The sequence below is a fragment of the Phocoena sinus genome, chromosome 11, assembly GCF_008692025.1.
Source record: "Phocoena sinus isolate mPhoSin1 chromosome 11, mPhoSin1.pri, whole genome shotgun sequence".
Lineage (NCBI taxonomy): Eukaryota > Metazoa > Chordata > Mammalia > Artiodactyla > Phocoenidae > Phocoena > Phocoena sinus.
Window position 1 is genome coordinate 81,423,780 of NC_045773.1, and position 24,379 is coordinate 81,448,158.

The 24,379-nt window shown below is 50.4% G+C and overlaps 1 protein-coding gene across 2 annotated transcripts; it reads left to right on the forward strand.

Moving 5' to 3' along the window:
* The first annotated feature begins 1,061 nt into the window (after positions 1 to 1,061).
* TRIM26 (tripartite motif containing 26) lies at positions 1,062 to 23,787 on the forward strand. 2 transcript variants are annotated; one of them, XM_032648809.1, is made up of 8 exons: positions 1,062 to 1,199; positions 13,661 to 14,148; positions 14,313 to 14,408; positions 15,668 to 15,898; positions 20,193 to 20,215; positions 20,707 to 20,822; positions 21,065 to 21,097; positions 21,616 to 23,787. In XM_032648809.1, the coding sequence occupies exons 2-8, from the start codon at positions 13,711 to 13,713 to the stop codon at positions 22,299 to 22,301; spliced, it is 1,623 nt and encodes a 540-aa protein (XP_032504700.1). In that variant the 5' UTR covers positions 1,062 to 1,199; positions 13,661 to 13,710; the 3' UTR covers positions 22,302 to 23,787. The 2 variants fall into 2 exon arrangements, with proteins under 2 accessions (XP_032504700.1, XP_032504702.1); XM_032648811.1 differs by lacking the exon at positions 14,313 to 14,408.
* Positions 23,788 to 24,379: the final 592 nt, after the last annotated feature.

Sequence of the window (24,379 nt, forward strand, 5' to 3'; positions counted from 1 at the left end):
CTTCCTGTCTCTCTATGTGGGCTGGGAAGTTATCAGAGAATTTCAAGCAGGGGAAAGGACGTCTGTGGCTGGAGGATGCACGAATGGCCTGTGGGTGGGGCAAGTACCTCCTAGAGACAAGGAGGGGACAAATTAGTAGCACGAAATCATTTAAGGAGCATTTTAAACATTTCCTCCAAAACACCAACTAAAAGAGTAGGTATCTGGAAGGCCTATGTGCTGAACGCGGTGACTCTCCCGCTGGCCCAGGGAGACTGGGCGATTTTCATGCGGCGGTGCCTGGGACACGGCAACGACTACACAGGAGTCGAGCGAGCGGCCAGGGACGCTTGGCGTCGTCGGCTTCCCGGGCCCCGGGTGGCGTGGACGCTCGGGAGCCTCAAGGAAAAATCCCCACCGAGGATCCTGGGAACCTGAGTGTCCGTCCACTTTTCGGGCTGTGTGGTTTCTGAATCCAACGCCGAAGAGGGAAACAGCCCAGGCCCTAAACTCTTGGGATCTCTGTCGAATGGGGACAAAAATGCCTGACTGGTTTAAAGATATTTTATGTAAAGCGCCTCATCGTAAGCGCCTCGGAAATTGTAGTTAATTTCTGCAAATAGCCCCCTGAGACTGTCTGCTTGGTAAGATTCTGCCTGGTCCAGGAAGCAAATTTAGGCCACGTTGCGGGCAGAGTCATATTTAATGTTGAGCACCTGGCAAACTCGCTTCGCCGCCTAGTGCCCTCCGACCCTCGTCCAGACCGCGGCGGGAATTGGGAAAGGAGGGATTCTGGGGTCCCAGAATCCTACGGAGATGTCTCATTAGGCCTCAAAATTCGACTCCCTTCCACCCCGTAGAGCGGGAGTACGCACCACGCACCAAACTCCGGCTGCGGCAGCCGCTAAGCCTCAGCTCCGCAAGATTTGTTTCCCTTTCTCAGCCCCTGCTGCCCCACCCACCGCTGCGGCCCAGGGATTTGCCCAGTGATCAGTGACGAAGAGGGAACTAAGGCTCCCATTGGGAGGCGGCGTTCGGCAGGGACCAATCCGGGCGCTGGTCCGGGGGAAATCTCGGTGGAGGGCTCCAAAGAACCCGGAGATTACCGGGCGGGGACGCGCCGTCGCGCTGGGTGCTGGCGGAGGAGAGCGACCCGGAACTGACCGTCGCGGGAAAGAAGCGACACCAGCCCGGGATTTGCGGCTCGGAGCTGGGGACCGGTGAGTAAGGGGCGCCCGGTGAGAAATGCAGCAAAGCAGCAGTCACACACGCGCCCCGGGGTCCGGGCAACCGAACGCGGCCGCGCGAGCGGAACGAGGCCGGGCCGCCAGGCCGGCTTGGGAGAAGGGTGAAGTTCGCGGCGTCCTCCCTCCCGGCCTAATCCTCCTGCTTGCTTGGGCCACCATTCGCTCCCTCCTCTTGGGTCTTCCTCGCTTTCCCATGTCCAGCTCAGGCACCCATCCATTCTTGTCTCCAGAGCCAGAAGTAAGCGGGGCCCAGATGACGGTCTCGTCGATTGGAGCCGCGTAGAGTGCCATTCAGGCTCCAGGACCAGAGCCATGGTGTTTTGTTGTTGTTTTTTGTTTTTTAATTGGTCAGAATAAACCGGTTTAGCCACGTATACTTGGAGCTGTGCATTCACTTCCTCCTCCAGCCCATTAGCACATCAGCATTTTCCCTGCTGCTTTTCACCCTGTATGGCCTTAGAAAAGTGTGTAAATTTGCCTTTGTGGAGCTTATGAGAGGCAAACACTTCCAAATTCCCAGTACATTCCAGATTTTGACACCACGCCGCTTTGTGTGCACTTCCAGAGAATGATATTTGTTCGTGCATGCAACAAATATCAGTGTCAGGAACCGTGCCTGGGCTAAAAGTCAATCCCTAGAGTTACTCACCCCCCAAGCTTAAAAGAATCAGCTTTTTTAAAAAATAGACTTTATTTTGTATATTCCTCAAACTGCAATTCCGTATTTTTGAAAAAAGACTATTTTTTAGAACAGTTTTAGATTTATAGAAAAATCGTGAAGCTAGTACAGAGTTCCATATACCCCAAACCTTGTCCCCATTTATTTATTAACACCTTATATTAATATGGAACATTTGTTAACAATTAATGAACTTGTATCGATACATTATTATTGGCCTGCATCCATAATGTATTCAGATTTCCTTAGTTTTTACCTAAGTAGTTTTTCTGTTTCATTATCCCACCCAGGTTACCATATTCCAGTTAGCTCTCATTATGCTCCGCGTGGCTGAGGCAGTTTGTCAGACTTTGTTTTTTGTTTTGCTTTGTTTTGTTTTTTTTGTGGTACGCGGGCCTCTCACTGCTGTGGCCTCTCCCGTTGCGGAGCACAGGCTCCGGACGTGCAGGCCCAGCGACCGTGGCTCACGGGCCCAGCCGCTCCGCGGCATGTGGGATCTTCCCGGACCGTGGCACGAACCCGTGTCCCCTGCATCAGCAGGCGGACTCTCAACCACTGCGCCACCAGGGAAGCCCCTCAGACTTTGTTTTTGATGATCTTGAGAGTTTTGAGGAATACCCCCCATGTGTATTATAGGATGCCCCTCTACTGGAATTTGTCTGTTGTTTTTCTCCTGAGTCTGGGCTTATGGGTTATTGGGAGGAAAACCACAGAGGTAGATTGCCGTTTTCATCACTTCACATCAAGGGAACATGCTTTATAACTTGATGCTGATCTTGATTACCTGGCTGAGAAGTCAGGCTTCTCCACTGTAAAGTTACTCTTCCTCCCCTCCCTGCCCCGAGCCCCACCCCCACCCCCTTCCATACTGTACTCTTTGGAAAGTAGTCAAACTGTGTGCAGCCCTGACCTAAGGAATGGGATTATCTTCTGCCTCCTTAAGGGCAACTCCATACGTATATTATCTGGAATTCTTCTGTGTGGGAGATTTGTCTCTTTTGCCTTATTTAATCACTTATTCAATCATTTATTTGTATCAGTGTGGACTCATGGATATTTATTTTATACTTAGGGTTATAATTCAGTACTACTTTGTTTTGTTACAACTTTAGCCTTTGCGAGTTCTTTTAAGTTGGCTCCTGTGCTCTTTTCTAGCATGTATTTTTATAGAGTTTTTTGCTGTTGAAAACACTTTCACTTATGTGACCTCGATTGAAGTTCAAAACAGCCTGGCGAACTTGACAAGATGTTATTCTTACCTTGTAAAGCAGTAAGGAAACTGAGGCCCAGGGGCAGTAGGTGACTTCTTAGATGTCACTTCCCCCAAAGGGAGTGATAGGCTGGGCTCAGACTCGGGTGACCACTGCAGAAGACACTGCGAGCTGCAGAGGAGAGCCCGTAGTTGGAATTGAGGCTTCTTGGGGTGACTTCAGACTTATACCCCCCAGGATCAGAATAGGAGACGACATGGAGAATGGGAAGAAATTGGTTTTGGAAAACAAAGGCTTAATTTGGCTGGCATCCAGGATGAATTAAAACTTGCCAACTTGGTAAAATGCAGTGACCTTTCCCCCCAAACTGTATGTGCAGAGGGAGGAGATCTGGGTAATGTTTGTGGCCAAGAATGTCTAATCTGAGGGGAGCCCTTGGAGCCTCCTGCTGAAGCGAGATTGCAAAGTGGGAAGGGGAGTGTGGTGAGGGGGAGAATGAAGAAGATATGGGGCTCTGGAATCATGGGATAACATTTAGCCTCACAAACATTTACAGACTTTGTGCCCGATACTGGATATACGAAAAGATCAGTGAGACGTGACCCTTGGGTTCACATCCTGATTGGAAGAAAGATGGGTAAAAATATCAATTAGGAAGTGGTATGATAGTGCTATAATAGAAATGTAGTATCTGCAGGAGCTACCCGAGGGAGGGAATTCATTCAGCTCAGAGGTGGGATGGGCACAGGAAGGACCTCACAGATAAGGGAGCATATCTGATTCAGGCTTTCAAGGTTGAGCTGGGACTGAGAAGCTCATGTACAAGAGCAAGGGGTGGGGAGAGGGGACGGTGAAGAAGGGGCTGTCTTTCCAGTTCAGTGTCTCTAGCGTTAGGATTCAAGGCTGGATGGGTAAGTGGGGGGCAGATTATAGGGGGCCTGTGTGCCCTGCTGTGCAGCTTTGACCTCAGGAGCTTTGAAGCAGGAGGGTGACAGGATGAGTTCCATGTGTTAGAGGACCCTGGCAGCACTTTGTACGAGATATGCTACATTTCACCACATCTAAGATGTCATCAATTATTTTATTTCCACATAGAAAATATATCTTGCCAGCTAAATTATGGCATGCCATTTATCACATTTCAGAGATGCAAACATGTAATGACATGGGTGTCTCAAATTTGATTAAAGTAGTAACTTCCTAGCTGGTGGTTTAGGGCCCTCCTTCCTCTGGGGAATGAATGGTTAGACTGTCTCCATCTCACTAACCCATAGATTTTGAGTTCACTGACTCCATTCATGATCTTGAAGAAACTAAATTTGATAAACTGTTTTTTTCCTGCCAGATAACCAACTGTCAAAACAAACAAACAAAACAATAAAACTGGGATGCCTGATCCAAAGATATCTATGGTTATTCTGCTTTGGTGGCTCTTGATCACAGCAGTGACTTTATGTTGCGCAGTAAATATTCTGGTATGCTTGCCAAACCTTTATTTCAATTTGTCCTGTGAAATGCCTGGATGTTACCTCCTATTACCCCTATTACTTCATGGTGATATTGAGACCCAGAAAGGTCAAGAATCTAGCCCTGGGCTGCACAGCAGAGTAGCTGAGGCTGGGTGATAATCCGGGTTTTCATCCTAACCCAGGACTCTTCACTTTAGGCTTTGGTTAGAATGACAGCTGGGGTGGAAGAAGGTCTGCCTGCTCCTCACTCACAATGGAGCAGGTTGGAGATCTGTTATGTCCTGGCAGGTTATATTCTACCTGTGGGGCCCAGAGAGAACAGAATTGCCACTTAGTATCTACCTTTGCCCAATGCTTTGTCTAGATGAAGAGGCTGATTTTTCTGCATGGGCTCTTTGTATATTTCAGCCTAGTAACCATCAATAACTTCCTCTGCTGTATCTGGCAGGAATTTGGGGTGGGGATGGGGGAGGGCAGATGATAGACAAGTCCAAGCTGGCTGGGCAGAAAGGGCATTTATTGCCTCCAGTGACAGAAAAGTTCAAGGTTAGGCTAGCTTCAGGCACAGCTCCATACTGGTTTCACCCGATGCCATCAGGACCTGGTTTCTTTCACTTCATCCCTGGGTTGGCTTCATTCTCAAACAGGCTAACCCTCTGGCTAGCCGCTCTAGCAGCTCCAAACCGTTTGACCTCACTTCTTGCAAGTTCTAGAGAAAAAGTTCTCAAGAATCTTTTTTCCCCCGTGACTCAACTAGGCCTCCTTGTGACTGGCTGCAGTTGAGTCATGTTCTCAACCCTGAAGCAAGCACTGTGGCCAGGGGGGCTTACGACTCTTTCTCTTGTTCCACCTTTGAGCTGGGGGGAGAGCGCTGCCCCAAGCACATGATCCCCAGAAAGGAACTGGGTAAAGTTAGCAGAGGAAGGAAGAATGGAAGCTGGTGGACCCCTTCCTGCAAAAGATAAACATTTACAGCACTTACTAGTTGGATCAAGGGACAATCTGATCTGCTGCTTTAGGGCTGATTCCCTGGCCTGTTACTGGGCCTTTCTTCATGCTGTTTCTTTTTATTATTTGTTTAAAGCATTAAACATACATACACACAATGGGATTCTATTTCCCGTTCACCAGATTGGCAATTTTTTTTTTTTTAGAGTGTGAAGCATCTATTACGTATTTAATTTTTTTTTTAAATTGAGGTATAATCGACATATAACATTACATTAGCTTCAGGTGTACAACATAATGATTTGATATTTGTATATATTGCAAAATGATCACAATAGTCCTGTTAACATCTGTCACCATGTATAGTTACAAAGTTTTTTCTTCTTGTGTTAAGAGCTTTTAAGATCTACTCTCCTAGCTACTTTCAAATATGCAATTCAGTATTATTACCTATAGTCACCATAGCAGAAATTTAAAAGATGAGAATATCAGGTATTGGTGAGGCTGGAGCAACATGGGCACTCGGAGCCTGCTAGTGGGGACACGCGGTGGTACAACAGTTTGGAAACAGTTTGGCCTGATGTAGGTAAGTTGGGGATGCATCCTGCTTGCCTGGGTGTACTAGGGCATGTGAGCAGAAATGTTCACAGAGCAGTGTTTGTAATTGTCCCAAACTGGAAACAACTCAGGGGCCATAAGAAGTAGACTACATCAGGGGTTCCCTGGCGGTCCAGTGGTGAGGACTCAGCACTTCCACTGCCGAGGGCCAGAGTTCGATCCCTGGTTGGGGAACTAAGATCCTGCAAGCCGCATGGCGTGGCCAAAAAACAAAATTGGCTACATTAGAAGTAAAATTATACAGTCATAAAGCAATGAAAATGAACAAAATCGGCTCATAATCGTGTGAGTGAACCTCACACACTTGACGTAGATAGTCTCCCCCCGACCCGCCCCACCCCCCAAATGCAATATGATTCCATTCATTTGAAATGCTCAAAACCAGGAAAAATAAACTGTTTTGTTCAAGGATGCATACCTAGTGTAAAACGAAAGAAGAGGGAAGGAGCAATTATCACCATTATAATCACAGCCATTTCCCGGGACACAGCTTTTTCTTCTCTCCTGGTTTCTGTACGTTCCTGGAGCCAAACCTTGGATACCATGACTGGGGGTGTGCTGGTGATTGCAGCCCACTGTTCTGCAGGGAATCTGAAGAAATCACTTCTGTCTAGTACTTTCTCATCTTGCTGGAGGGCAAGGACAAGTGGCTGAGATTTCTTGCACTCGTTCAGCAGATACTTAGGAAGCATTTTGTGGGCATCAGACGCTCTGTGCCTGTGCTTTATTCACTTCCTCAGCCAGTTTTTCATGTTTCCTCTGTCAGGCATTGTGCTAGATTCTGGGGATAAGGCGGACACAGTCTCTGTCCAATGCAGTGGGAAAAGCTGGTGTTAAATAAGTAATTATAATAATAAGTAGGGACTCAACGATTGCATAGAAGTATCCAGTGCAGTGTGGCGTGCTGGGGGGCTGTATAAGGGAGAGAGCATGTAGCCTCAGTGTGACAGGTCAGGAAAGAGGAGGTGGCTTTCAGCTGAGACTTCAAGCTGGAAAAGGAGTCTACTAAGAAGGAAAGGAATGGTGTTCTATTCAGAGGGAACACTATTTTCAAAGGGTTCAGGCAGGAAAGAGCATGGCACTTTTGGAGGCTTAGAGAGGGGTTTGGTTTGTCTGTGGGGTCGAGTTTGAAGTGGGCAATGGCAGGAAATGAGCCTGGAGACAAGGCCTGGGCCTAGATTATCAGCGGCCTCACAGAGTGTGGGAAGGAGTTTTCACTTTATCCCTGGAGCCTGGGAATTAACCAGGGTGGTTACATGAGCGAACCTGTGTTTTAACACGTGGCAGGGTATGTTTGAGGGACGAAAGGAAGGCTGCGGTGCCTGGAACACTAGGCAATGAAGAGAGGAGGTTTAAGTAAATCAGGAAAGCCTTGAGGATTGTATAATCCCCGCAGTTAGCTCTGATTGCAACTTCCAAAGGACCACTCAGTTATGTCACTAGATGTAAGCTCTGGGAGGGTAGGAACTTTCCCATTTTTGTTCTCTGTTGTATCCTCAGTGCCTGGCGCTTAGTAAATACCTATTACCTGTTGAATGAATTTTGACACCCTCCTGCTTAAAAGCCTCAGCAGCACTTCAAAGCCATGTCCCATCCAACTCCCAGTGGCTGCTGCTTCCATGCCCCACCCTGGGCCCTGTGGGGATTTCCACTGTTCAGAGCATGTCGTCTTGGCCTGGCCCTGGGGGTGTGCGTGGCCTGCACTGTGCCTCAGAGCACCAGTGATGCTTGACCTGTGGGGGAAAAGTAACCCACGTGTGACCTCAGCAATGCACCGCCCACCAAACTGGCATCCCCTGAGATTGCCTGGTGCCCAGCCCACAGCCAGACCTGTAAAGATATTGGGAGTCCAGGTGTCGGCAACAGGGGCATGGCCACTCCTTCTAGTGTCCAGATCCAGATCACTTGCTTTTTGCCCTGAATTTTGTCCTTTCCTGCTTTGTTTGAGGTGTCTCACAGAAGTTTACTTCTAAGAGAATTTGGTTATTTCAGATTAAGAAATGAGGCTCAATCTGGAGCCCCAAGAGCCCTTAAATGGCCTTCCCACAGGGCACGGAGCCCCAGGCTAAGCACTTAAGGATCACAAGGAAGAAGGGGCTCTTGTCTGGAGCCACATGCATGGACTTGAGAAGCAGCCTGGAGACCAGGGTGCAAATCCAGCCCCCTCCATTCACCTTCCTGGGCCTTGGAGTCCACATCTGGGATTCTTGTCTTCTAGGGTCCCTTGCTGTGGCATGTAGGAGCCCAAGGCAACAGGAAGGAGGGACGAAGGTGTGGGACATCAAAAGCCATGGGAAGTTGAGGGAAGGTTTAGAACCTGCTAGGGTAGAAGTTGGCAGCTGTTAAGAAACAGGGGTCTTGAGTTAGATCCTCTCCCTCTGGGATGGGTGAGGAGTGTAAGTACCTGCCCCTTACAAGGTGTGGGCATTCGTGGCGATGCTTCCCTCAGCTAGTTTTGTTTTTTTTTTTTTTTTTAACCTGAATCAAACTGTTTATTAAAATTACACATAATACATCATAATCAAGTAGGGTTTATTCCTAAATAAAGATGACTTATCAGAAAATATTTTAACACAATTTATCACATTAATGAGTTAAAGAAAAAAACACGTGACTATATAAAGAAGAAAAAATCATGTATCAAGTTATATATATATATATATATACACGTATGTATAATATATATATAGAATTCTCTAAATAGTAGGAATAGAAGTTTCTTTCCATAACTTGATAAAGTCTACCTACCAGAATTCTAACCATGAAGAGAAACCTCAGCTAGTTTTTACAACTCACAGTGGTTCTTGCAGCCAACACTTGTGCATGGCATCTACATCCTGAAATGTGTGCCAGAAATTATGTGGTGTCACCTCAGCCAGTCTGTTGACATGTGTAGAGTAGGTATTTAGGAGATGCGGAGAGCTGTAGGGGACAGGTGGATGGTGGGGCAAGGGGGACTCGAAAAGGTCGGGAGTGTCTCCAGTTCTGCCTGGTTCTGTGGAATTGAAACCAGCTTCTGGTTTACTGAAAGGACAGAAGACCTGTCCACCCCAGAGCGGGGGTGAGTGGCTTCTGGTAGAAGGTAATCCATGAAACGACTTGCTCAGGTTTCAGAATTCTCATTTGGGTAAAGGACGTAGCGTGGACCATGTCATTGTGAAGACTTTCTGGCTCTGGCTTTCTATGGTTTCTGTCCACCCGAGAGCCAGGAATGGAGAGGAGTGTGGTAGTTTTACCCCTTATGGTGAAAACCTGTCGAGATCATCAGAATGTGCTAAAGGCACAAATGATAGAAAAGGCGGAATCACAGGGGAGCGTGGTAAGTTGGGGAGGGGTTTTGGAGAGGGTCAGTCTTGCGTTGGCTCGAAAGGGTTGGCTGTGCGGCGTGAGCCCAGGTCCGCCCGCGTCTCATACAGGAGCCATGCTGCCTGTCGAATCTAAGGCAAGGGTGCTTTCGCTCAGCGTCAGCAGTAATACATGCCCCTTTACTTTTGTCAGCACTCTCCAGTTTACAAAGCCCTTCCATTGAGATGACCTCATCCGAGCTTCCTGACAAAGGAGCTGGTATTAGGCCCTGCTTTACAGTTTGCCTGGGCAGAGAAGAGAGTGTAATGGATTGGGCTGAGGCATCGGCACCAGACACTGCTTCCTAGCCACGTGCTCTTGGGCAAGTTGCTTCCCTCCCTGAGCCTCAGTTTCCTCAGAAAAGTATCCTGAGCATTAAATAACATAAGATGTGTAAATGGCCGGTAAGGTGGGTCCTACAGAAATGCTGTCACCAAGAAGTTGTTAGTCGCTGGGCTATTGGGTTAGAGCCCTGACTTGAACCTGGTTTCAACCCACAGATTTACACCTCGAGTCTTATACATAGTCAGCAATGCCAGAGTAAGCCATCTTCAATATTTGTTATATATTCAGGATGGAGCCTATATAACCAAGCAATGGGATTGAACATAGAACTGTACTGTGTTCCATTTGTTAGTTTCAGCAGCCTCTCAAACAAATGCATATGCAATTAACATTGCCTTCCTTCCTCTGAATCCATTCATTTGTTCAGCACCTATGTATTGAGCTTCTACAAGTGTTGGGCACGATCATCTCTCTATTGGAGATTTTCTGACTTTTTATTTTGTTTTGTTGAACCATTTAAAAGTACGTTGTAGTCATACAGTCCTAAATACTGCAGCATGTGTTGCCTGAAAATATGTACATACATGCATAACTTCAATAAATGCTATTAAAAAATCAATAATAATTTCTTAATATGATGCAATACCTAGTCTTTTGTCAAATTTCCTCTAATTGTCCCCAAACTGTTTTTAATAGCTTTTTTTAAAAAACCAGGATCCAATCAAAGTATTTGCGTTTGATTGTTATTTCTCTTTAGTCTTTTTAACTCAAGAACAACCCTGTTTTATTTTTCATGACTGACTTTTTAAAAGTCCAGGCCAGTTGTCTTGTGGAATGTCTCCTATTCTGGATTTATCTGTCTCCTGATGATGGGCTTTAACTCATTCTTCTAACCCTCATATTTTCTGTAAACTGGAAGGTAGGTTGAAAGAGGTGATTGGATTCATTCACATCAAACTTTTTTTTATTTTTTATTTTTGGCTGCGTTGGGTCTTCGTTGCTACACATGGGCTTTCTCTAGTTGCGGTGAGCAGGGGCTACTGTTCGTTGCAGTGCGCGGGCTTCTCATTGTGGTGGCTTCTCGTTGCAGAGCACGGGCTCTAGGCATCAGTAGTTGTGGCACGTGGGCTCAGTAGTTGCAGTGCGCAGGCTCTGGGGTGCACAGGCTTCAGTAGTTGTGGCGCACAGGCTCAGTAGTTGTGGCGCATGGACTTTGTTGCTCCGCGGCATGTGGGATCTTCCCGGACCAGGAATCGAACCTGTGTCCCCTGCACTGGCAGGCAGATTCTTAACCACTGCACCACCGGGGAAGTCCCACCTCAAACATTTTTGGCACGACTACTTCAAAGGTGACATTGTGCAATTCATATGGCGCCACATTGGGAACCATATGCCAGAAACACCTGTCCCTCTCTTAGCGATGCTGGATTTGGTCACTGACTAAGGCCATCACCAGATCTCTCCCTTATCAAGGTACATTAGGGAGTACCCACTGGGCGGTACTTGGCACCATGGGACTGTCCTGTCCCCTAGTACCTTGTGGTTTTAGTATCTGATGATGATCCTTGTCTTATACAATGGAGCTTGCAAGATGGTGTTTTTCTAGTTCTATCATCCCTCCTACACTTACTTACCAGCATTCTTCTGTAATCCCTGGACAGGTTTTTCATCTAGTACATTAGTAACCATTTTCATACCGTGTTGGGGGTTTAAAGATCTGTGGAAGTCCAGCATGGAGCCTGGGTTAAGAACTCCTGCTCCAAGTGATGAGGGTGCCTGATTGTGTCAGGTTTTGTGTGGATGGGGAGCTGTAGCTGAGCTCTTCATAGTCCTTTTATTCATCTGGTCATTTGCAACAGAATTAAATTCCCAGCCCCAAAGATAAACACATGCCATAACCCTACAACAATAAAAGAAACAAATAACCTTAGCCTTTGAACTTCCAAGCCCCTCAGCAAAGTGAGTTGGTGAAGGGCTCCAGCACCCATAGGAATCACCAGCACCAGGACCCTTTCCTGTGTTACACCTCCAAGTGGCTGGGTCAGGCTCGCTTCCTCAACAGACAAACCAGGGAGTTGACCAGGCAACTCCTAGGATTTTTACTACCCTTATTAACATTCTAAAAACTTTATTACCTTCATTTACCAGTTAAATTCCTTGATTCTTTTGTTTGAGCTTTGTAGGTACAGGTCTTTTCCACACTCTTAAAGTCACACATCTCTAAATCCATTGGAGCTTCCAGTTGGAGTTCATTGTCAGCAGAAAGATAATCCCTTACATTTGTACAGTACTTTCCCTTTATAAAGCACTTCTTATATATTGCTGCATTAGATCCTCAAGAAGTAGACTTTGTATTCCTGTGTCATTTTCTCTTTGGGGCTTTATTTCTAGCTCATTTATGTCACTACAGTGAAAGACCTTGAAGGCCACTGAACTCTGCTGTAATGGACTTTCACGTACATAGCCAGTAATCGGATTGATTTGCCTGCGGTTCCAAGGGCTTCATTCCAGCCTCGCAGTTACCTGCGTGCCCTGTCTGCTGGCTGTCTTCCCAGCGACTGCTTATTGCCTCCCATGGGTCCTTCTGTGGGTCTGCGGCAGAGCAAGTTCCCCAGTTTGCCCCACGAGTCTCTCGTTTGCTTTAACTCTGGAGCTCGTGTGTCACTATGGTGGTTCATCCTCACTTTAAATTTCCACTCTTGCTGTACTTGTGCTTTGAACACTCACTGGATTTGGGAACCGCGGGTTCTGGGTTCTCTCCTAGATTCCCCCTCTATACCGCACTTATGCTTAGTATTTTCAACATAATTCTTTTACTCAACCCACTTAGAAACCCTTGAAGGTAAGTATCACTCTCGCCATTTTACGGATGGATAAACTGAGGCTCAGAGTACTTAAATGAGTTCTATCTTGTCACACAGTGTCAGGGGCAGGAGGAAGCTGTTGGCTTAAGTGTGCTAAGGCTCCTAGCCTCAGACAGGAAGTGGGCCAGGGCTGCAGAGGTAAACAGGACTGAAGTCCTCTCTGTGCTCAGCTTCTGTGCTCCCTCTTACGGCCAAGCCCTCATCAGCACATCACGGTCGCAAGCCACCTGAGGCTTCCTCCCACGTTGGTCTCAGTCGCCCTTGTTAGCAGTAGAGCGGCCAGGCCAGCTGCACAGGGGGGCACAGCTGAGAACGAGTCCGGTGTGGTCAGGCCGTGCTCTGCCGGCAGGCTGAGTCTGGGTAGAGACCTGCTTTCTGGGGGAAGTGAACCAAGCCAAAACTTCAGCACAGCCCAAGGAAACATCTATAAAGGAGGAGACCAGAACTCAGACTCTTGACGCTTCTTGAGTCTTGGTAAAGAACCTTAGCGCGCTTAGTCCTTGGCACCTGAGATCTACAGGGAAGACAAAGGAGTCTCTTGACTCTGTCAGGGCCCCCCATGAACAGCTGTGCAGCCCATGCACTGCAGAAGTGAGGCAGCACTGTGCACATAATAGACATTGTAGGTTTGTACGGTATGACAGTTTTCCAGCAGGTAGTTATCTGGTGCCTTGTTCTATCATAATTGGTATATTGGAGCCATTTCCCAACAGATGGAAGGAAAGGGTCTTGAGGTAGGAGTGCTTTCCCAGCAGCGTGGCATGGGCTGGTGGCAGCTCTGCTCTCCCTTCTACCAAGCTACCCTCTCTGGGCCTCAGTTTCCTCATCTATAAAATGAGGGCGTTGGACTTGAGGATCGGTAAGGTCCTTTCGCTCTGATTCTGTGTGAGCCTCGTAGGAGCTGCTAAGTATCTATTGATTGACTGATCGATCGCTGGGGCTGGCAGCTTTGTGCAAGGCTGCCATTTCTGCCCCTCTGCTGTGCCTGCTCTTGACTCCGTGTCTGGTCTCCAAGGAGGAGAAGTCCCCACCAGTGAACAGGGACCCCTCTGAGCTCAGGACACCATGGCTGCGTTGGCACCACTGCGGAGCCTGGAAGAGGAGGTGACCTGCTCCATCTGCCTCGATTACCTGCGGGACCCGGTGACCATTGACTGTGGCCACGTCTTCTGCCGCAGCTGTACCACCGACGTCCGCCCCGCATCAGGGGGCCGCCCTGTCTGCCCCCTGTGTAAGAAGCCTTTTAAGAAGGAGAATATCAGGCCAGTGTGGCAGCTGGCCAGCCTGGTGGAGAACATCGAGCGGCTGAAGGTGGACAAGGGCCGGCAGCCGGGGGAAGCGGCCCGGGAGCAGCTGGACACGAGGCTGTGCGAGCGGCACCACGAGAAGCTGCACTACTACTGCGAGGACGATGGCAAGCTGCTGTGTGTCATGTGCCGGGAGTCCCGGGAGCACAGGCCCCACTCGGCCGTCCTCGTGGAGAAGGCAGCCCAGCCCCACAGGGTAAGCCCTCCTCACCCCCGCAGGGAGGGATGCTCTGCTTGGCACCCACCCGGAGGCGAGGCCTGGCGCAGACCCCTCAGAAGGCTTCTCGCTGGCCGAGGACTCAGCCCGAGTCCACCCTCCTGCCTCAGCCCAGAGCATCCCCACTGCTTGTCTTTCTACAGGAAAAAATCCTGAACCACCTGAGTACCCTAAGGAGAGACAGAGACAAAATTCAGGGCTTTCAGGCCAAGGGAGAAGCTGATATCCTGGCTGTGCTGGTAAGTGAGGCTGTTGAGGGAAAGCTCTGAGGCAGGCAGCTGGCTCCCTGGGAGACGGAGCCCCGACTGGACTGACGGCCGGGAAGCCTGGGCTTTAGCCCAGGCCCTGCCGGTCTGAGCTCTATGGCTCTGGCCTGCTTCCTCGTCTCACAAGTGACTGGGTTGCCTGGATGTCAGCTAAGGTCCTTCTCGTTCTGTGACTCACCGCAGCTGCAGGGCGTGTCTGCTCAGCAGAGCCAGAGTGTAGGGAACTGAGGAAGGCCTGGCTTCGTTCTTCCTTTCAAAGAGAGGGAGAAAGACATGGTTCCTGAGAGTGAGGGGGGCAGGGGGTTTGGAAGGAGGGAGCTGGCTCCAGGACGAGAAGTGAGAGGGGTGGGCTAGGCAAGGCCCGACCAGCTCTGAAGACGCTGTGTCTAGCGAGTCCTGCGCCTGTGGTTGCCAGTAGTTTGGAAACAGGCAGCGCGTTGTGTGTTTGATGAGAGATGGGATCGGGGGAAAAAACTGATAAGAGGTTCCAGTTTTCTGGGGGAACGTCTGTTCGGGAAGTGGGCATTGGAGGGTGGAGGGATGCTGGGGCCAGTCCCGGTGGTGAGCAGTTAGGCCCTGGGAGAGGGACAGAGTGAAGCAGGAGACGGCCCAATCCAAGGAGTGCCTCCAGGTGCTCAGTGTGCGAGGATGCTGACCAGATCCCAGCCTGGACTCGGCAGGGAGACTTGGGGGCGAGAAAGGACATGGTCCCTGAGCATAGACGTTCCACAGTTTCACTGAGGGAAGAGGATATAGTCCTACGTGGCAGGGATGGGGTACACGCAGATATTTTACACATAATGGGGAAGATGCTGAAGAGAGGATTGGTCAGGCTTGGATAAAATTAATCAAGGAAAACTTCCTGGAAGAGGCAGCACACGACGATTGGAGTCCAGGAGGGGAAAATGTGTTTGCTCATAACGTTCCTCAAAGGGCCCCAGAGCATACTGGTTTACCTAGAACAGATAATGGCAGGCAGTCAGGGTTCCAATCCCATGGTGTCTGAGGGAACTGACCTGACTGACTTACCGTGTCTTCTTTGAGGAAAGGAGGTTGCCACAGGAGAGCTCTAATGCCCCTTCCAGCCCAAACACTGTAGAATTCATGAATGGGGTCAGCGAGGGGCACGAGAGGCAAAGAGCCAGCCTGTGCACCCCTACACCAGATCCTGGAGGGATCTTCTACCCCGGGGCAGAGGTGTCACCCCCTTCTCCCCCTTCCCACCCCTGCAGAAGAAGCTCCAGGACCAGAGGCAGTGCATCGTGGCTGAGTTTGAGCAGGGCCACCAGTTCCTGAGGGAGCGGGAACAGCGCCTGCTGGACCAGCTGGCGAAGCTGGAGCAGGAGCTCACAGAGGGCAGGGAGAAGTACAAGACCAGGGGCGTCGGGGAGCTTGCCCGGCTGGCGCTGGTCATCTCCGAGCTGGAGGGCAAGGCACAGCAGCCGGCTGCAGAGCTCATGCAGGTGAGAGACCTCCGTGGGGCAGGGAGCCGGGAGACTAGGACAGCAGGTCTTGGCCCTGCCACTCACTTACAGGACCTTTGGAGAGTCACTTCTTCTCAGGGCCTCAGTTTTCTGATCTAAAGCATGGAGATGATAATCTTTATCCCCACCACTTATTGCAATGATTGCATGAGCATAAAATAACTGGCATGTTGTCACTTCCAAAAGTAAATTTTCTACATGAAAGAGTTTAAAATTTTGAAAAGTGTTGTAGAAATGGAAGAGAAGGTTATTAGTATTTTCGCTACTGTCCTCCATGCTCATCACTACCGTCGTGAGCCTGTCTTCTAACAAGTCATTGGCAGACACTGGTCCAGGGGAAGCTGTTTATGGTTCTGGAGATGAAGAAGCCTGTGGGATCAGGGGTCACTGAGGGAGGGCTGAGCGCGGGTTCTGTCAAGAACCCAGAGAGTCTGGAGGAGATGGGTAGCTGGGGAAGGGAGACTTCTCGAAGGCAGAGGTTTTCTCTGGGACTGTGGAATCAGCCTCAGAGAATAAGGTAGAGAGCAGGCAGGGGGCCTCTGGAACACCTCCCGGAAGAGGCAGCTTTGGCCCCGAGAAAGGGAGGGTCATGGATTGGAGAAAAGGCTGCCACGTTGAAATGACACCACAGCTCCTTCCACCCCAAGCCTCTCAGAGGAGTCACACTGCCTTAAACAGGGCTCGGCGGCCTTTGGAGGGAGCATGCTCGATCTTTCTGCCCTTGCAGGCCAGGAGAAGGCCTGTGTGATGAGCTCCTCCACTTGCATGGTGGGGCTGCTGGCCGGCAGTGGAACCGCCCAGGACCTTCTCTAGGGAAGTGCTGTCCCTGGCCAGTGGCAGGGCGAGTCAGAGGTGGGATGCTGGGGAGAGATGGCGAGTCTGCCGGGTACACGGGCCGGCACAGGTAGCCTCTGCCTGCCTCTCCATCATTGCGGATTCCGACTCATGCCTCGGGACTGGCGGGGACTTAGAACTCTTCTGGTCGAGCCCCCGCTGATGAAGTCCCTGACGACCAGAGAGAGGAAGAGTTAGTCCCAGGCCGTGGGGCAGGTCAGGAATCACGTCAGAGCTCCAGCTCGGGTGTCCTGACTCACAGGCCTCCGGCCTCTTGCTCTTCTTTTCTCTCACTTTGTCCAGAATGTCTCTCTGATTCCTTCCTTTCCTCCAGAAGTCATTCTGTTCCCTAGAATTTCTCTCAGACTCTGACTGGGTCACTTGCTGCCTCTCCACCCCCTCCCCCCTCTCCAGGAGCGCACATCCTTCCTTTCCCCACAGCCGCTGCCACCATGTGGATGTGTACTTGCTGTGGAACAGAGCGGGGACATAGCTGGGGTACTGGGGGGGGCTGAGATCCAGCCGTGTCTGCCTGGAGGGGAGCCTCTCCGCGGTCCGCCCAGAAGAGTTTTGTGGGCCAGCAGAGGCCCAGCCTTCAGTGCCTCTGAGACCACTCAGATTGAAGACATCCCTGGGGCCAGGTGGGAGGAGGGAAAGGAGAGAAGGTGGGTGTCTGATGAAAGTCAGTAAAGGAAATGTTGGTGCTGGTGGGTTTTGTCTGTGTGTTTTGTTTGGGTTTGCTTTTGCCGCAAGGGAACTGGACCGCTCACTCCTGAACTGTCATTAGTATTTTACCAGAGATTAATTGATTGTCAATGGAGAGTAAAGATGAGGCCCTACTAAGATAGGGGCCCTGATCCAAAAGTCTGGTAGAGAAATACAGGTGAGAGAGAGAAGCAACAGGACGAGAGATAAAAACAGGGAATTCCCTGGTGGTCCAGTGGTTGGGACTTGGTGCTCTCACTGCCTAGGGCCCAGGTTCGATCCCTGGTTGGGGAACTAAAAATCCCACAAGACATGCGGTGCGGAAAAAAAAAAAAAAAGACACAGAGAAACAGAGGCCTTTTGACAAAGGCGATAGAAAAGGGAAGATCTCTGAACTGGGACTATCAGGAAGACAATAAAGGGAACTAGGGGATAGGAGAGCCTCTCTGGAGGGAATTATGAAGCCCCCCTGGTTCAGCCCTGGGCAGGCCTTGCAGGGTCTGGTGGCAGGTCGTACCTCTGCCTGTTCCACTGTCGGTCGCCATCCACACCCATGAAGAACCTTGGGGTTCTTAATACCCAGCATTGCTGTGATTCCTGCCCCAGCCTCTGCTCTGACTGCCTCTTTCACCACAGCCCCAGGAGTCTGGGGGGTGAGAGACCCTCCAGGAGCCTTGGGCAGGTTGCGTCCCTCTGGAGGCCCAGTGTGTGGGGCTGCAGGTTGCCTCGGTACTCCCCAGTCTCCCATTCTGCGTCCTTTGAGAGAAGGGTTCCTGAACTGGTGCTCCGGGTCTCACCCTCTCTGGGCCACTCACAACCTTCAGCCCTTAGATGGGCCTCATTCTGTCTCTGTTCTAGCAGCTTCTGTGTCACAGAATATGCCCTCTTGGCTCCCTAACCGCACCCACCTACTGCCCATTTATTTGCCTTTTTATGTCACGTATCCCAGCAGAGCTGTTGGCATACACTGTCTCAAGATTTGTCCCCCTGTTCCCTGAAGCTGGCTTGGACTTACTTGTTTCGGGGGACAGAGTAGAAGGATTTGCCAGCAACTCACAACCAGTCTCTGGTCAGTTGCTTCATGGTGGGGGCGAGGTGTAGCTCTGACCTCTTGGATGGCCTCCCCTCGAGCAAAACCCCAAGTTGTTCCTGAGACTTGCTGAAACAGTCCGCAGCAGCCACAGTTTGGCGATTCCATTTGTTTCCCAAATCCCACTCTCTCAAAGAGGTCACTCTGCCCCCACCCTTACCCAGTCCCCCTCCACACTACTGTCTTCTTCCTATAGCACCTATCACTTAATAGCATCATATAATAGATTTGTTATGTTGATTCTTTGCTCTCTGCTTCCCGCTGCTAGGGATTTGTGTGTGTGCCTCTCTCTCTCTCTCTCTCTCTCTTTTTTTTTTTTCCTGCTCTATCTCAGGCTTCTAGAGTGGTGTCTGACACATAAGAAGCACTGAAAATTTGTGGGATGGGTAAAAGGAAGGCAAAAATTACTATAGAGTATTATGGAGGATTTAGACTTATAAAAGGGAAATAACCAGTATCTCGCAAGAACCTCCTCCCCATTCTACCCCCTCCTATCACTCAGATAGCACCATCCTCCCTCCTGTGTAAGCCGTGGCCTGTCCTTGATTATCTTTCACCAGTATGCCCAGTCTGTCTCAAACGTACCTAGAATGTGCTGCTTCCCTGGCTCCACTGTACTGCCCTAGTCAGGGCATCATTATCTCTTGCCAGGTCCATAAACAGCCTCCAGACTGCCCCCTGATGTTGGCGTTGCCTCTCTTAATCCATTCCGTACAGGATGCCCAAGTGATTGATCACTTGGGATTTTGGCTAGCGACTATATCAAACAAGTTATTTCCCTCCCAGAAACAGTTCAGACATGAGGGGTCTAGAGCTGTCAGGGCAGCTGTCCATGAGGTCATCCAGAAAGCTGGTTACTTCCATCTGGTTGTTTCACTAACCTCAAGGGACGTTGTCCTCAGCTGTTTTGTCAAAGTTGGGCTCACCATCATATCCAAAACTGAGCCAAGGAAAAAGAGAAGTAGAATGGAATTCCTTTTTTTAAAGTATGTGACCCCAAAATTATAGTCATTGCTTCCTTTCGCATCCCATTGGCTGGAGCTTAGTCACATGACCAAACCTGGTTACAAGGGGATCTGGGAAGTGTAGTTTTCTGTTGGGTGGCCCTCTGCCCAGCTATTACTCCACAGGTTCTATTACTAAAAGGAAGAAGGGGAGAATAGATCCTGGAGGATACTTAGCAGTCTCAGCCACTTGAAAAGCAGATCACATACATCACTCCCCTACTTGAAACACTTTGGTGGCTTTCTACTGAACATAGAACAAAATTTGAACTCCTTGCTATATACCTGTCCAGCCCTGCATGATGTGGCCCCTGCCCCCTTTGCCAAGCCCTTTCCCACCTTGCTTTCCTCCCACTCTTCACCTGGCCAGTACTGCGTTCTTCAGATCTCAGCACAAGTGTCATCCTCAGAGAAGCTGGCCTGTCACCCCTTCTACCGCCCCTCCATTTGCTCTGTCGTCGTGATTATTTTGTTTGTTTTCTGTTTGTTTTATCCATTGCTGCCACTAGAATGTCATTTCCATAAGGAAGAACCGCATTTGTTTTGTTCACTGATGTGTCCCGGTCTCTAATAGTGTTTGGTACATATGAGTGAAGTCTTCTTTGATTCACATTGACTCTTGTACTTTCTTCCCTTCCAGGACACCAGAGACTTCTTAAACAGGTAAAAGAGTTTCCTTTCCATGGTGCACCTCATTCCCCTGTGCCTTTGTCCCCTTCCCTGTTCCTTGACCATGATCCATCTGAATGAATGGCTGTGTGATACGAGGCCAGAGGTTCCCGCATCGCATGGTTCATCCTGATAACCTTCTCTCCTGGGAAGCAAGAACACGTCCTTGAGAACTGGTGAAGACTTGCTCTGCACCGGAGCAAGTTCTCTGTATAATCCCCACTCCGGTGTCCACTGTCCTTGTCTGAGACGGGACGGGATGGTGTGAGAACACATGTTGGTAGACAAAAAGGATCTGAATGTTGAGTCTGCTGCTGGTTGTAAGTCTTGGCTCAGCCTTGCGCAGTTCACTTAGTACCTCTGAGGCCCTGTTTTTCCATTACCTGGGGATAATCGTACCTTTCCCCCCCTCTTCATAAATTGTCATGAGGATTGAGAGAAATGTGGGAAGAGCTAAGTAGCAGGTTTGTCTGTCATCTTCCCAGGTATCCACGGAAGAAGTTCTGGATTGGGAAACCCATTGCTCGTGTGGTTAAAAAAAGGACAGGAGAATTCTCAGATAGACTTCTGTCTCTGCAGCGGGGCCTGAGAGAATTCCAAGGTAGGGGTTGGGGAGGGCCTTGAGGTGGGAGTCAGGAGCTGGGGTGCTGCTTTGAGAAGAGGGTACCTGGCTCCTTCGTTTCGGATTCTCTGACCTCATTCCTCTGAGGTCTCCTGGTTGTTTTTCCCTTCTTGGGATCTCAGGGATGGAGCCTTGTCACGAAATTAATACTGTCCAAGTGAGAAACAGGTTCATAGGTTTGCTGGGCTTGAGGGTCATTGCTGTCCTTTTTTTCTCCCCAGGGAAGCTGCTGAGAGACTTAGAATATAAGACAGGTGAGTATCCAAAGGGTTGTTCCTAGATTTGCCTCAAATAAAGAATACTCTCCCCACAGAATCCTTCTGCCCCCAGGTAGCCCGTTCTCTTGTACAGCAGGGAGAGTTTCCCAGCTGCACTTCTGAAGTCCCCACCTTGCATTTTCTGACTATTCTGCTACCCTTCGTCTGCAGTAGAGCCCTCCACTGGAGCCTCTGACCCTTCCTGCCCATGTTTGGTCATTCTGTCCTCAGAGGTCCTGCCGCCAGTCCTCTTCCCTGTGACTGAGTTCCTTCTCATCTGCCCTGTCATGTGGCTCCTGTATTCGGAGCAAACTCTCTGCCCCAGGCCCCGCTGCTGTACTGCCTCTGGCCCTGCAGTCAGGCCGCGCATCGCATACCCCTGAGGGGCTTGTTCACGCTGCCACAGGTGTGGAGCGCACCCCTTGGATCGTGCGGTGTGGCAGCCCTGCTGTGGGACTGGGGGGTCCCCTCCTGGTCCGCTGGCGACACCGATACTTCTTCCTTTGTCCCCGCAGTGAGTGTCACCCTAGACCCACAGTCGGCCAGTGGGTACCTGCAGCTGTCGGAGGACTGGAAGTGCGTGACCTACAGCGGCCTGTACCAGAGAGCATACCTGCATCCCCAGCAGTTTGACTGTGAGCCAGGGGTGCTGGGCAGTAAGGGCTTCACCTGGGGCAAGGTGTACTGGGAGGTGGAGGTGGAGAGGGAGGGCTGGTCCGAGGATGAAGAGGAGGGGGACGAGGAGGAAGAGGGGGAAGAGGAGGAGGAGGAAGAGGAGGCCGGCTACGGGGACGGATATGATGACTGGGAAACGGATGAGGACGAGGAATCGCTGGGGGATGAAGAGGAAGAAGAGGAGGCGGCGGAGGAGGAGGAAGTTCTGGAAAGCTGCATGGTGGGGGTGGCCAGAGACTCGGTGAAGAGGAAGGGCGACCTCTCCCTGCGGCCGGAGGACGGCGTGTGGGCGCTGCGCCTCTCGTCCGCGGGCATCTGGGCCAACACCAGCCCCGAGGCCGAGCTCTTCCCAGCACTGCGGCCCCGGAGGGTGGGCATCGCCCTGGATTACGAAGGGGGCACCGTGACTTTCACCAACGCGGAGTCGCAAGAACTCATCTACACCTTCACTGCCACCTTCACCCGGCGCCTGCTCCCCTTCCTGTGGCTCAAGTGGCCAGGAACACGCCTCCTGCTGAGACCCTGAGCCCCACACCCACCGATGCTTCACTGCTCTGGGATTCCTGGGCTCTGTGATGGGAGGGGAGGGGCCTGGCTGGAGCACCTGGAGCAGGCAAGGGGAGGGACCCCGTGTTGCTGCCGCTCCCTCCTTGTGGCTGTGGCCCCCTTGGGACCTCACTCAGTGCTGTTCCATCCATCCTGCTCTCGGGCTCCTCTCCCGCCCCCTGGGGTTCCCGTGCTGACTTCTGACCCTGAAATCCACAGGGCTTCTCCCTCCCTCCTGCCCACTGCCTTTGACCCAGCTCTGCCCTCCTTGTTGAGTAAGAGGCGAGGCAGCACTTTCTTGTCCTGTGTGGCATCCCATGCCAGCTGCTCTTGGGAGAGACCAGTTGACTATTACACCCAAGGCCATTTTACTGCCTTCCAATCCCATGGCTTCTCCTTTGCCCAAATCCACTCTGCTGCCTACCTCCCCTGGCACTTTAAACACGCCTCCTGCCACCCCAACGCAGAGTTAAACATACATGAAAATGTTGGAAATGAACTGAATGAAAATCCACTGAGGCTTCCCAGGCCGTTTAAGCCGCCTGGAGTGCGAGTGGAAAGCATCTCTTCACAAGGTCCAGAGCGGAGTCCATGCTTCTCTGAGACCAGGGCTGTGCGTGTGAGGTTTCCAATGCCAGGAGGTGGGACTCCCTGAAGCCATCTGTGGTCTGAGGGGAAGGATCTAGATAGATGTGGCTTTAGGGTAACAGTTGTGATTGGTGATCAATGAATTATCTCTGGGTTGGTCCTCTCAAGGAGAGTTTTTAAAAGAATCCCAGATACCCTCCTCTTGGTCAGTTCATATGAAAGCACCAGGGCAACTATCCAGCCAAGCAAAAACTCCCCTGCCTTGGAAGCCCTGATCAGTTTTTGCAGCAGGGTATGTATGAAACTTGTGTCACTGGCTCTACTCAACATCCAGCTTCTATTTTCCTAGGAGAGGGGCTGGGGAGGGCAAGACAGGGCTGTGCCGGGAGAGGAGAGGAGGGCAGCAGGGGTCCCCAGCAAGCCACCAGGTCTTCATATCAAGAGAGGGATCAAAGCGTATCCTCATCGCCCACGGGCCCAACCCAAGTCCCAGCCTCTGTCCAGGCTCCGCTAGTGCCCACAGTTGAGCACAAGCTCCTGCTGCAGCTAGATTACCTCGCAGCCTTTGTCCTTGCCCATTCCAGGCACTCTGCCAGTCCCCCCGCTTAGCCAGTTTTAACTCCTCCCCTGCTCTAAGAGACTCTTCCCAGCCGCTGTGGATCTCGGGCGTCTCTTAGCCACTACATTATCTGTAGTTGTACTCTTTGTATATATCACATGCTGCCTGAGTCACATGTACATCTGATTTCTGCCTCTAGTTTTGTAAGCTCCTTGAGGGCGGACACTGTATCTTATACTTCTCTTGTATTCTCCATGGCACCTAGTGCAGTGCTGGGCACAGAGTAGGTGCTCAATAAAAACTTGGTGAATGAACAGCCCGGATTCGTATATATTTTATTGTAACTCAAATATTACTGACCTTCACCGTCTATGGCTACAGAGAGGTTCCGTCGATAGCAGTAGCCCAGGGCTTTTCTACTGTGCCCCTTCTGGGTCCTTTAGAACTCTGCAACTCTGCTTGCACACATGCTGTCATTTGTGGAAGTCCCCAAAGAAGAGCTCCCCATGGGACACAGATCAGCCAACGCCAAGGTTCCACCTTGCTCTTCCCCTCCTGCAGTGGTGGCCCTGCGCTGAGATCCAGCACTTGGGGAGCATGGGGCCCCTGCGAGAAGGGTAATGTCCAGCCCGGCACACCCACAGTCCTTCCCTGGAAAATAAGCAGTACCCCAAAGGAAGAATAACCTACGGAGATTCAATTCTGCCTCCTAACATTCAATCATCTCACCATTTTTTGTCTGTGTTTTTTGATTTTTTAAAAATTGCCATCTGAAAAGTAGAAGAGGGAGGATTACAGGAAGTACCTCTAAGATTATACTAATGGCAAAGAGCATATTTCCTCCCTGTGCCCTCATTTGTGGACTCATTAATGTTTTCCCTCTTAAATTTATTTTTTCTTTCTAAATACAT

Coding starts and splice junctions, on each gene's coding strand:
- TRIM26 (XM_032648809.1), top strand. CDS start 13,711: ATGGCTGCGTTGGCACCACTGCGGAGCCTGGAAGAGGAGGTGACCTGC. Junction 14,149..14,312: donor AGGCAGCCCAGCCCCACAGG/GTAAGCCCTCCT, acceptor GTCTTTCTACAG/GAAAAAATCCTGAACCACCT. Junction 21,098..21,615: donor AGACTTAGAATATAAGACAG/GTGAGTATCCAA, acceptor TTGTCCCCGCAG/TGAGTGTCACCCTAGACCCA.